General features: G+C 42.3%; 1 protein-coding gene across 2 annotated transcripts in view; it reads left to right on the top strand.

Annotated features, from left to right (window-relative positions):
• The window catches only part of nalcn (sodium leak channel, non-selective), a 62,820-nt gene that overhangs the window by 34,563 nt on the left and 15,151 nt on the right, over positions 1-13,106 (top strand). For both annotated transcript variants that reach the window (XM_030112168.1, XM_030112167.1), the window contains one exon: positions 12,911-13,047. In XM_030112168.1, the coding sequence (XP_029968028.1) occupies positions 12,911-13,047 (137 nt within the window). The remainder of the gene's footprint in view (positions 1-12,910; positions 13,048-13,106) is intronic.

Here is a 13,106-nt window from a genome sequence, read left to right as displayed (position 1 = left end):
AGTGTGAAGCGACAGGGATGGGGATCAGCACCTTAAGCACCAGAAGAAGGTGGCTTGCCCTCTCCAGGTCGGTGGAGAGACTCTGGCCCAAGTGGAGGAGTTTAAGTATCTTGGGTTCTTGTTCACGAGTGAGGGACGGATGGAGCGTGAGATTGACAGGTGGATCGGTGCAGCAGCTGCAGTGATGCAGTCGTTGTATCGGTCCGTTGTGGTGAAGAGGAAGCTGAGCCGAAAGGCGAAGCTCTCGATTTACCGATTTACCGGTCAATCTACGTTCCCACCCTCACCTATGGTCATGAGCTTTGGGTCATGACTGAAAGGACAAGATCCCGGATACAAGCGGCTGAAATGAGCTTCCTCCATAGGGTGGCTGGGCTCCCTTAGAGATAGGGTGAGGAGCTCAGTCACCAGGGAGGAGCTCGGAGTAGAGCTGCTACTCCTCCACATTGAGAGGGGCAGCTGAGGAGGCTCGGGCATCTGGTTAGGATGCCTCCTGGATGCCTCCCTCGGGAGGTGTTCCGGGCATATCCCACTGGGAGGAGACCCCGGGGAAGACCCAGGACACGCTGGAGAGACTATGTCGCGGCTGGCCTGGGAACGCCTTGGGATCCTCCCAGAGGAGCTGGAGGAAGTGTCTGGGGACAGGGAAGTCTGGGCATCCCTGCTGAGACTGCTGCCCCCGCGACCCGGCCCCGGATAAGCGGTAGAAAATGGATGGATGGATGGATGGATGGATGGATGGTAATCCCACTAACTCCGGAACATAAATTCTAGAAGTACAGCAGTTTTGCGGAAACCAGTGACGCAGGAGAAGTGTGCCAGGAATGGGCTGACTGTCTGAGAAACCAGAAAACATCTCAGAAGTTGACAAAGTTGATCTGTTAAACTTGCACCAGTGTTTTATCTGTGTCCCATTTGCAACGGTTCAGAACAACATTTTGATCCAATTTACCTGATTTACTAAGATCCTATATAAAGCATGCACATTCAGATAAACTTTCACACTTTCACTTTGCATGCATTTCTGTGAATAATTTATTAAGAATAACTCCATGAGCAATATCACCTGCACAGAGGTGATCAAACAATGTTTTTATGTGCTTTAGACCCTGTTAACATGATAATGACCAGCTGGAAATAACATTTATTCCATGCTCATTTTTCTGGTGGACACCATGGAGTGATTGAACAATGATCAGCAAATAAAATTGATCTCTGAAGAGAAAAACGCAAATAATCAATCACAAAGTCCAAAGATCAACACACACAAAAGAAATCTTCGAATAAAGTCCGCAGACAGAAGTCACAGTGCGCCAGCTGAGAAAATGCCTTTCCTCACAGTAACAGCTGCATCTTTGAAGACTGAACCAACTTGCACCACCTTTTCAAACATGCTAAATTCGATAATAATCAACGCAAATATTTCCAAATGCAGGAAATCACATTTCATGATGGACATCAGTCAGTCAGATTATGCATCATTATTTTCCACAGTGTGAAACACACGGCCAATATCACGCAGTTATGAAGGTAAAAAATAGATTGAAAACGACACTCATGATGATCACTGATTTTCTGAGCTCTTGACAAGATGGGAACGTGAAACTGAGGTTTCAGGAAAAATAATGAAGGCAAAGAAACTAGATGGATCGTTTGCGTTATTTTAAACTCGATCGTCAGTGAATACCAACTGTCAATCACCTTCCACATTACTGAGTGTTTAATGTCACAATATCATCTGCCCCAGTTTAAGATTTATGAGCTCAGGTACAATGTCGTTTCATTTTCAATTTTAGGAAATAAAGTTAATGATCTCCAATATATTTTTGCAAATAAAGGAGGGCCGTTTACAGTTTATTTTAAGACACCAAAGTTTATTGAACATAATGGAAATGTTGAAAACAAAAAACCCCATTACAAAATAACTAATAGATCATTAAATGAATTTAACTGTTATCATTTAGCCTTAATATATTTTGCTTAAAATGTTGGGTGTTAAGACTTGAAGCAATACAGTGGGTTTAAATGAGCAAATACCGTTATTATCATGATCACTGCATTACAAGGACAGTGCTCTTTCTACTGAAAACATGCCGTTAAATCATCCGTGGCTCTTCCAGACGATGGAGTACCAAGATGAAATGGTGAGACGACTTTACAAGGTGAAATCAACACTTCATTGTGTGCCTTGGTTGTCTCATTTGACCTTGTCAGTGAGTCTGGAACTGCTTCACAAACGATTGTTACTGATAGCTGGTGATGCTTTATTGGATTTCAGTTAGTTTTGGTCAAGTTATTTTAGTGAAATTGTTATATTCTGCACTTTCTCTTTTCTTTTTTTTTTTTTTTTTTTTTTACATACTTTTCCAAAGCATGAAGGACTACATAAAAATGTATAAATATATATCTATAAAGCTTTACTCAGCATGGAGTATTTTCTCTTTTTTTTTGCCTTGATGAATTTTTTTTTTTTTGTCATTATTCTTTTTGTTGTTGTTGCTGCCAAGCTGTCACAATGGGAGTTTTACATATTCCAAAATTCGTCATCCATCCATTCATCCTTCCACATAAATGCTTAATGGCAGCAGATGGAGACGGATGGTTCTATCAGCAGGCGACGGGCTGGAAGCAGGATGTATGCTGGACAGGTCGTCGCTCCTTTACAGGCCTCAGACTGATACCAGACAAGCATCCACATGCCCATTTACACCTTTAGGCAATACAGAGATGCCATAACTCCAATAACACGTGACTATGTTAATGTGATTGATTAAACATAAAGACAAAATTAAAATCGATGTTCATCTTGAGTTTGTATGTTGTAGAAAATATCTTTGTAAAGAGCAAAGTAGGCCGAGCACATAAGATTTTCAGTGTCAGCCACAGTCTTACATATCGATTGCCAAAGGGTTTCAAGAGTGGGAGGTTTATATCAAAATTCATATTATTAACTGTGAACTCTTGAGGCAGATATTTTCATCAGACTATTAGCCCCTGAGTTCAGTGACTGAACCGAACAAATGTTAAATTAAATCCAGAAAGTCCCAAAGTACAAAACCTACTTCACTGCACAGTTTGACCACAAAAACAGACAAAAGAGCAAAATGTGTGCACAAAGCAGTGCATTAAAGTCCTTTATTTCCTCTCTCTGTGATCTGACTTGCTTTTGTGAGTCTGTCGGCCTGCCGCTGCTTGACATTTCTGCATTTTTTCTGAGATCTTTCTTTTTTCAATGTAAAATGAAGCACTTTCAGCAGCTTTCCTGGGAAGAGTGACAGGGTTACCATAAATTCCTATATATGAGCAAGGCTCTTAGTAATTTCTTCATTCTCACCTTCCTGGTGCTCTGCACTGGATGGTTGAGTAAGTGGGCAATTACCTACAAAAAAAAAAAGAAGAAGAAGCAAATCCCTGTTGTGTGAAAAAGCTGGCACTTACACACAAACACCTTGGCATTAGTCACCGCTCAATGGTTGAACTTTAATAAGCAGTGTCTCATCAAATATGTGCAGCGCCAGACAAATATCCACGAGAAATTGCTTTTTGAATGGTCACAGACTGAATGATACAAAAAAATGAAATAAAAATCAATCACTATTCAACATACAGCACCTTTACACCAACTAATTTGTCACAGAGATCATCAACTTGAAACACACACACACACACACACACGCGCGCGTGCGCTGGCATAAAGTGTGCGTGCTGCGTGCTCCTGTAGCTTGGTGGCAGGCTTCAGCTTTTCTGGACAGGTTATTTCCCACCCACAGCTGAGTGATTAGGTGCACTGACTGTAAAATTGCCTATTTTACTGGTGCTTCAATCATGGATACACGGCTGACTATAAATAAACCGTCGATGGTAATCACCCACCCACAAGAGAGAACCTCTGCAAACATTTTCCTCGGGCCCAGTGACATGTCCAATGTACGAAACCCCCATGGACTGCAAGGGATGATACACCAATTACACTGGATAAAATCTATTTTTTGCCCACCGCTTGATTAATGACTCCATTGAGTCGATGTTTCTATTCATCATCCGTCTCTATAAAATAGAAACCCTCACCGTGTACAGAAAACAGGAAATGTTTTAGTCCTCCAGGGCGTTTTTGCTGCCCGTGGGTCACAGTTATAAAATAGATATCAATCAATATTCAGAGTGACAGTGTGACATGAAAAAAAGCGATGTGCGTTTTCTCCAACTTGGAACTTTTTTTTTCCCCCAATCTTTTCTTCTTCACAGTTGGTTGAGCGCTCTGACAGTGACTGTGTTCAAATTAATTGGAAATAATGGAACAACAAATTGAAGCAGAATAACCCGTACAAAGAGTGACTTCATGCAAATCATAGAATTTAGTCTGATGTATTTGAATTCCCTGTTTTGATGAAATCTGGAGCGTTTCAGGCAGAGTCAACACTATAGCAGGCATGTAGCATTTATTAGCACTTTTATTATATCCAAAATAATATAAAAGTTCTAACATAATACTAAGGAGGTATTTGTGGATATTTTATCTCAGCCGAGCGACCGTCCCAAATCAGGCTCTGTGAGTGTGGGGAGTGTCAGTCAGACATGTCAGCTGCACTCACATGCTCTTGTTTTCTGCTGCCATTGACGAGAAATCAAGCATACAGAACGTGTGTGAAAGCAGGTGGGTCGGCAGTCTGCCGTGTGTGTATCTTGTGCCTACGTGTCACGCTGAATGTGTACATCCTGACTCCAGCCAGGCTTTGATGGAGCACACCTCAGTGCTCCTGACTGTTTTCTCTTTTGGTTCAGCCAGTGCCAACTGTCACTTTTACCAGCTGGTACTACACACCGGTTAATCTGAATCTTTGTAAAGTCGTCTAAAAAAATTGACATATATGTTGAGGGTTTATGTTACTTTGAGACTTACGTGAGTATTGTGTTGTGTGAACCAGTGCAGTGAGCAGAATACTGCGACATTGAGGCGTTAAAGTGAAGACCTGCAGTACCAGCACTGTTGGCATCATCCAAAGTAAAGTTCCGCTAAGTAAAGATCAAACACACAGTGTGTTCTGATCCTTATCAGAAGTTCTCACTCTTGTCATGATTAAATCAGGTTCTGTTCTGAAATCTTTCACGCAAACTAAACTTGTCCAAAATTTTCCTCATTATTGCTTCTCTGAGTGCTTTTTCCATTGTGATTGTACTATTTGGTCAAGCTGGATGTGTTTACACAAACATGGTCATTTGTCATTCTTTAGACAACAAGGATGAGTTAGTGAATGTAGTGTGTGTGTGTGTGTGTGTGTGTGTGTGTGTGTGTGTGTGTGTGTGTGTGTGTGTGTCTGTGTGTGTGTGTGTGTGTGTGTCACTGCAGCCCATTTTGCCTATTTGATAATGACATCACCAATAAGGCACGTAGGTAAAAACATCTGTCATTGTTTGCGTGTTGATTGCAGTGCGGCCTTTCAAGGGAATGACTTGCATCTGTCAACCCCGACAGGCCATTTGTCTTGATTTTCTTTCTTTCTCTTTTTTTTATCTGATAGCCAGAGCTTGAGACAGCAGGAGGAAGCGAGTGGCTCGTTGCTCTGTGATCAAACAGATCTGTCTCACTGAGGCAAAACAGCAAGTCGCTTTCATGTTGTGTGAGCTGACTGCAAGTGAAACTGTCTTGAATCAGTGCATTGTTATCACAGGGCACACGACAACGGGAATCCAAGTTATAACACACACACACACTTGAAATCCGTATGAAGAGTGTTAATGAATAAACTGGGAAATGAGTGTAAACAGGGCTGCTGCTAATGAACTTCTGGCTTTTTCTGTATACGGATGATCAAGGAGCACAGAAGTAGCAGAGACACTCTAATGGTACAGGCACACACACACACACACACACGTATGCCTGCTAGTGCATTTTCCTCTCATCAGAGTTAATTAGGATAATGCATTTATTGCGTGAAATTAGGTTCTGCTTGAAATTTTTAATGAAATGAAGCTTGGGACAGGAGAGAGCAGAGGAAAACAGAAATGAGGGCTGTCTCACACACACACACACACACACACACACACACACACACACACACACACACAGCTGAACTGGTCATTACATATTTCATTATGAACAATAGAAGCATAATGTAAAGTCATTTGGATCGATGTTCAGATCAATTCGTATTGTGCACTCCAGCCTTTTTAGGACTTCGGTTGTATTTTTTTTAACAGTTAAACACTGTTGCTTACATGTTTTTATCATAACTGCATGTGAAGCAAATTTTTTTTGTCCTGCTGTAACATTTGTAATAAATTTCAAGTCATGAGTTTAAACAATAGCTTTGAAGAGACTATTGTTAGGATGAGGTTTAAAGTGGGTGGCATTCTGAATCTTTGAGAGGAATACGGAGGTGTTTTTGTTTGTTTCTGCTGTTATATTTGTCAGAGTTGACATACATGGATGGGCTGACAGCTAAACGTGCTCTGAAACACATGTTCGTCGGACGTTACTGCTCCCGCTGATACTTCGCCTTCATCAATGCCGTCACAGGTTGCCGGGTTTTGTGCTGTGAGAGACCGATGGTCCGTCTCCACTCAGCAAATCAGACCTGCCTAGAGAGCCGTGCAGGAGCAGAGAGAGGCTGAGCGAAAGGCGAAAATATTTATCCTGCGCCGGTAGATATCAGCCAAATATGAAAAGGTGTTTACCCCTAAAGGCTACGACGACGATGATGATAATGTGTGTGTGTGTGTGTGTGGGGTAAAAAAAAATGGTCAGAATTGAAAAATATGTTTGTGCCTCTTGGTGCACAAACTGATTCTTAAACATTTGCATGTGTTTGCGGCAGAGCGGAAACGCCTGGCAATGAAACGGGTCCTCGGGCCAGGTGGATGAGTCATGAGGAACACGTTTGGGAAATTGCTAAAAAGAAGAAAATAAAAAGCCTGGGAAAGAATGGGAGAAGCTACAAGTATAGCTGCCATGCCTTTATCTGTCGTCCCTTCACAAAGCAGCATTTGTTCCCACACGGCGTCATGTTGGGGCCCGCGTTTTATACCCACAATCCTTTAGTAAATCAGCCCCTTTATGCCTTTTTTTACTGAAATAGTCAAATTATTCTGATGAAAGGGAGAGATGTCAAGACACTGAGTTACAGCAGTATATTCTTAATTGGATGTTTTTCTACTGTAATGTGTTTAGAATCTTTGTCGATGATACTAATTATTAGTTAAGGCAATCCTCCCATCCATTGTTGTTCCTGTAGTAATCTTAAACTTCACTGCTGTCTTGCTGCACTTCAAGCTGTGATATGAATCATGATTCACTTAAACCCATGTAATAGGTCAATTAGTGATTGGGCGTTTTATTCACGAAGACTTTGTGGTCTAAACTTTGAGCCTCTCTCATTGTTTTCTCACCCCAACTGGCGCAGACAGATGGCCGCCCACCTCTGAGTCTTGTTTTGTTTGAGGTTTCTTCCTGTTAAAGGAAATTTCTCCTCCCCGCTGTCGCCAAGTGCTCAAAGGAAAATAGTTTTTTTTTGTTTTTCTTCATGTGATTGTAAACTCACTCGATTTCATTATGCAAAGAACCGAAGAAGATTTGTGTTGATAGAGAGGAAACGACACGTCCTGATGACCAGATGTCAGATATTTATGTGCTGTGTGTATTTGTAGAAGTGAGCCTGGTGCTGTACCATCTAACCACGCTGCCGTCCAGTGCAAAGCATACACGTTAAAGAAATTGAATTACAGGCTGGCGTTCTTGAAGGATGGATGGTGGGACCGTACTAATGGGCAGATGAGTGTTTGTAATTGGGTGTCTATTTGTACTGTAATGGTCTCTGGGCATCTGTTGGGGCGAGATGGATGATGATGGATGACTATTCTCCCGGATCCCAGAGATGTCACGAGTTTAACAGGGGCGGTTGTGAGGGAGGGCTGCTCACCAGCTGTACGTCCTAAAAGAAACACTGTGGGGACGTAAACAGACCAAAGACTGCCGGTGTGACATGACACGCCGTTAATTAGATCGCCGTCCCCCGTGTGCCAGACTTGTCAAAGTTGGTATGGAGAAAGTCATGGCGCAGACGGCGTGTGGTCATCAGCTGAGCTGTATTTATTGCCTTTTTTTTTCCTTTTTTGCAGTTTTTCAGATGAATAAAACATGACCCTGACCATGAGAGAACAAACTGGAGAGGGAAATGGAATGATCTGTAGACGTGTAGGAAGAGAATGTTGCATCAGGGGGGTGTAGAGGAAGGACAACAGGAGGGTTGAGGGTTCGAATGAATAGTCCTTCTTTCACATCCACTCTCTCAGCGTTGTGACACTAACATGAAGTATATTGTGACAGAAAGTGGGGTTTCAGGGTTGTGTCGTCGGCAGCTCCTCAGTATTACAGTATACATGTGTAAAAGTAGGAGGTGGTGTGTTTGTGTCCTCAGACTGAACGCACGGAAGGTTGCAGCCTCCACATTTCATGCTGCTCAACACTGAATACACATTTTGTTCTGGAAAATTCAGTTTGATCAGATGCGTTATTGAGTGATCGTATTATGGCTTCCCACCAAGGATTTCATTATTTACGAATTAAACTAAAAGCCTGTCCTCCATTTACGTGATTTAATGGACCAAGGACTTATTTGGGGATTTAGCGGAGGGGAAGAGAGGTGAGGAAGGCAGACAGAGCAGAAAAGAAAAGACCGTCCTCCTTGGAGAATCCCAATACAGTGTGTTCTTATCTTTTCAATGTCACTTTCAGTCTTTTGTTGAAGACACTCGAGGCCCTGTGTCCCTTCGATCCAACACACGCACATATGAAACAGTCTATTCATGCACAAAGTTATTTTTAATAGACACGTGTTGGCTTTTTCAAATATTTTATTCTCTCTTTAAGTTTCGAACATAATTGGCAAAGAAGGTTTTTTTTTTTACTTATTTTGTCCTCAGTATTTCTCTTCTTAATGTATTCATGAAAAACTCGGTGCCATTTTATATATGATGGAAAGGTTAAAAATGTATCCTCTTCAAATCATTGAATTTATTTAATAAATGGTGCTCATAGAAAAATGTGTATTTTGTAACATGTTTATAGAATAAATAGAGCGATGTCAGAAACATTGGACCGATTAAATCCAGCAAGTTCCCAACTTAGCGTATTGCAAATACAAGACATAGACCAGTCTTTCCACCTACACATCTAAACCTGGGGCCTCACAGTTGGTTGTAACGTACTTAGGGATATAGATAAGGGTGTTATGGCACCTGCACTTGTTTTGGTTACTGGGGGAGAGCTATTAGAGGTTTATGGCCTGTGTTGCTTTACAGCAGCTTTACTGCATGGCTCATTACCCAGCTAATGTGAGAAGAGGGTGACCCTGATAACTGGCTCCCAGCTCCCCTTCCTCCTTGGTAATAGAGCTGCACTGACCCTTTGGCCTGGCCAAGACTGGGAGGGAATGGAAAGCCACACTGGGATAGAGTGCCTCACAGGGACCACACACACGCATTTCGAGGTTTTACATTAAGAGTCGATCATGTGCACGGATCCATAAACGGACGTTTTCTTTAAGAACACGTGACGAACCGGTTATCAATAAAAGCAGCAACAGGAGGAGAATCCCAGTCTGGAAGGCTGTCATGCCTGAGCTGAACAGCTGGACGAGATGGGAACAAAGGAACGTGAGGCTGACAGGATCAAATGTGAATTTCATCATGCAATGCTCATCAGATGTATGATCACACAAACACACATTCTCTCACAGGCCCAGCTGTTTTCTGCTGGTGTTGATGAATGGAAGGCTTAATGGTTAAAATGCAAATGACTGCATCTACATTCATTCCTGTAGACATATGACAGGTGTGAGATCTGTGACCTTAGTCGGTGTGAAAGCAAAACCAGGATTGCATTATTTGACTTCCATTGATAACTTTTGCATCGCAATATTGTGAAATTTATTTTGAGAATTTAGCTGGATGAATCCTGTTGCGTTCGCTTGTGCCTATATTATCCTGCACGATGTAGAGAAGCACTATGCTTATTTTTTATCATTGAAATCATGTTTTATCCCCACCCCAAATGGTTTTCATCCCCTCCTGCAACTCGATTGTTTCCAGAGACTGCGGGATCGTCTCCCCGCGCTCTGCCTCAGCTGTGGCTAACACTGAATCGGGTCTAATGCTAATGGTCGCTATTAGCCACTTCCCTCTCAGCCATTGTGAGTAAAGCTGAGGAAAGCGCGGATGGAACGTTCCCTTGTTCAGCAGAGCCTGAAATTGGCTTGAATGGAGCGGGAAGCAGTGGTGGGTCACCTGAATGGATCTCAAGGAAAATCACATTAGTCCTGGCTCCATTGTTACAGTGAGGGTCAGGTGATGTAGTAGTTTTGATTTATCAACCATTCACTATGACACAAAGAGAAACTGTGAAAGAAACACACACACACACACACACACACACACACACGGCAGTGTGGAGATTTTGAGGCTTTAATGAGTAATAACAGTTTTTTTTAATCATATTGAAAGTTGGTGGTTTTGTGACAACTGGACAAGAACCTCTAATGGGAGGTTTAAAAATGATCTTTATTGCAAATAGATCTCAATGTTTTAAAGACCAAAACAATATTATTACACAGTTATATTACAAACAATTATATTATAAGAATACAAAGAAATACATTTACCTGCATAATATTTGTAATAGTTTTTCCCTGCTAAGTCGGGCTTTTCCTTGGAAGCGTTCTGTTCCTCAGAGCCAGTTTGTCCACGTGTGCTTTATTGATCTGCAGTATTGACTGAAGAGAGGGCCCACTGTGTTAGCACGTATGGTTAATTGTGATCTATAGCACGTTGCTGGCGCGCCTACTGACCAGGTGAACTTTTTTGACAACAGTGTTATTAATGGTGGGAACTGCATACTTCAGCTGACAGCCTCTCAAATGTAAGTGCCTCTGAATATGAACATCTCTGCAATCTATGGTCCAGAAAACTCCAGCTTCTGGTCCCAAGGTCATATAAATTTTAATTCAGTGTGTATCTCAGAGGTGGCTTTTGCCAAAAATACACACTATTTTTGTTATATTAGAATAAATACATCTTTATACTTTAGGAGTCTGTATCTTATAAGATATTAAAATAGCGTTTACTTTTAACAGATTTGTTCCTTTTTCCTCTTTACAACATATAGCAAAGAGAAATGGTATGTGTGTGTGTGTGAAGGTAGGAGGCAGTGGACAGGATGTGAAGCTGAAACTAAAATTAAAAAGATTGGGCTGTAGAATAGAAGGCCGGAGCGGATGGACACAGACTTATTGGGCGGTGCATACAGCGGCTGGCGCTGTGTGGCGATAGTGCTGCAGATAAGGGTCGGAGTCGCAGTTAAACTGTACATCTCGCTGAGTTGGCCCAATTGATTAGGACCTTCGGGAGCTGCAGGCTCCATATTAATTCTGCATTGTGTAAGCGAGTGTATATGTGCATGCTTGTCTCTGAATTTGTGTGCGCGTGTGTGTGTGTGTGTGTGTGTGTTTTGCTTCAGCGTCCAGATACACAGGTACTATTTGAGATGACTGCAGCACTTTCTACAAGTTGCACTTTAAGAACTGCAGCAGTGGAAAGAGCACAGATCTGTGTGTAACGTACACTGCTTCACAGGATGCAGCGTACTGTACACCGCTGTGTGAACCTGCGTTGTATTTTCAAATCCTGGAATCCATTCGTCTCGGCAAATCATCGCTTGGGTTTTCGTGTCATTCTCTTCCTTCACATTTCCATCTGTTGACTTATCTCCTTTACCTATTTTAGTCTCTGTTTCTCCCACTTTCAGCCCGATGTCGATCTCCAGAGTGACAATATAGACAGAAAGCCTCTGCAAGCAAATGCTGGCGCATAATTCTGTCTTCGCAGTATGCCACTCACCACTCACCCACTCAGAGTAAAAAAGAAGCTCCCACATTTTAGTCTGCTCAGAAAAAAAAAAAAAAAAAGAAGTGGATAGACAGATTTCCATTCCCTCCCTTGTCAGGTCTCTCCCTCCTCTCTCCGGCTGTTATCCCTCAGAAAGCGAGAGGCTGTTCCAGTCATTTGGCCGCTCGCAGCCAGACAAGCGCCGACAGAAATACCAATACGCTCAAACAGAGGGGAGGGACGCTTTTATCGGCAGACGGACGGACAAATGTCGTGACTGACAGAGAAACATTCTGGGAGCCCAGTCAATATTTTTCACAGCGGTTACCCTCCCTGAATGATAAGCTGCCACTGATCGGTGCTCCAAATGCACTGCACTTGCAGGCCTAATCTGCAATGCATCGGGGGTTATCTCCAGACAGAAAATACCTGCAAGGGAATTTCAATCAGCCTCCCCCATGTGTAATTAAATGGAAATAATTGGTTTCATTCCCTTTTTTGTCATCTTTTTATTTCGCCAGTCATTTGCCTCATTGCCTGAACCGTCACACACACACACACACACACACATGCATTATCCTGTGGCTACCTTTTATTTTATCCATTAACTGCTCCAAAGTAATCTTTCTTTTTCTTTTGTTGCTTTCTCCCTTCTTTTATGAAAAGTAAGTGGGCTCTCATCCTAAATGTGCTTGTCTTTCCATACTGTATGTGTCGTCTGTGCTGTAGGCAGGTGTGTTGCTGCCATCATCAGGCAAAAACAGGAAACTACTTTTAAATGACAATACAAGCTATTTTCTCTCGTTGTTTCAGACTTATTCATGTGCTCTTTCCTCATCGATGCAAAGTATCTTGCAGCTCCCAAAATCCAGCTCCTAACCAAAGTCACATTGACTGTTTTTCCTTCCCTGTGTGTTGTTGTTCCAGTATTTGCTCCCTCTTTCACCGACATGCTCGTCAAGGCTGACTTTCCCCTTGTACCACATCCTGTCATGCAGCTTCTGAACTGGCTTTCTCCCTCTACCTCCTTTAGCTCAAGCAAAGTGAAGCCAACGCCGACACCAAAGAAAAGCTCCCTCTACGACTGAGGATCTTCGAAAAGTTCCCTAACAGGCCTCAGATGGTGAAGATCTCCAAACTGCCATCTGATTTCACTGTTCCCAGGATCAGGTACGCAGAAACAAACACACACTTTGAGTTTGTGATGAATTCATGGACATGAGTGACTG

Source organism: Salarias fasciatus, chromosome 16 (assembly GCF_902148845.1).
Source record: "Salarias fasciatus chromosome 16, fSalaFa1.1, whole genome shotgun sequence".
In the NCBI taxonomy this organism is placed as follows: domain Eukaryota; kingdom Metazoa; phylum Chordata; class Actinopteri; order Blenniiformes; family Blenniidae; genus Salarias; species Salarias fasciatus.
This window is presented reverse-complemented; position numbering and strand designations above follow the sequence as displayed.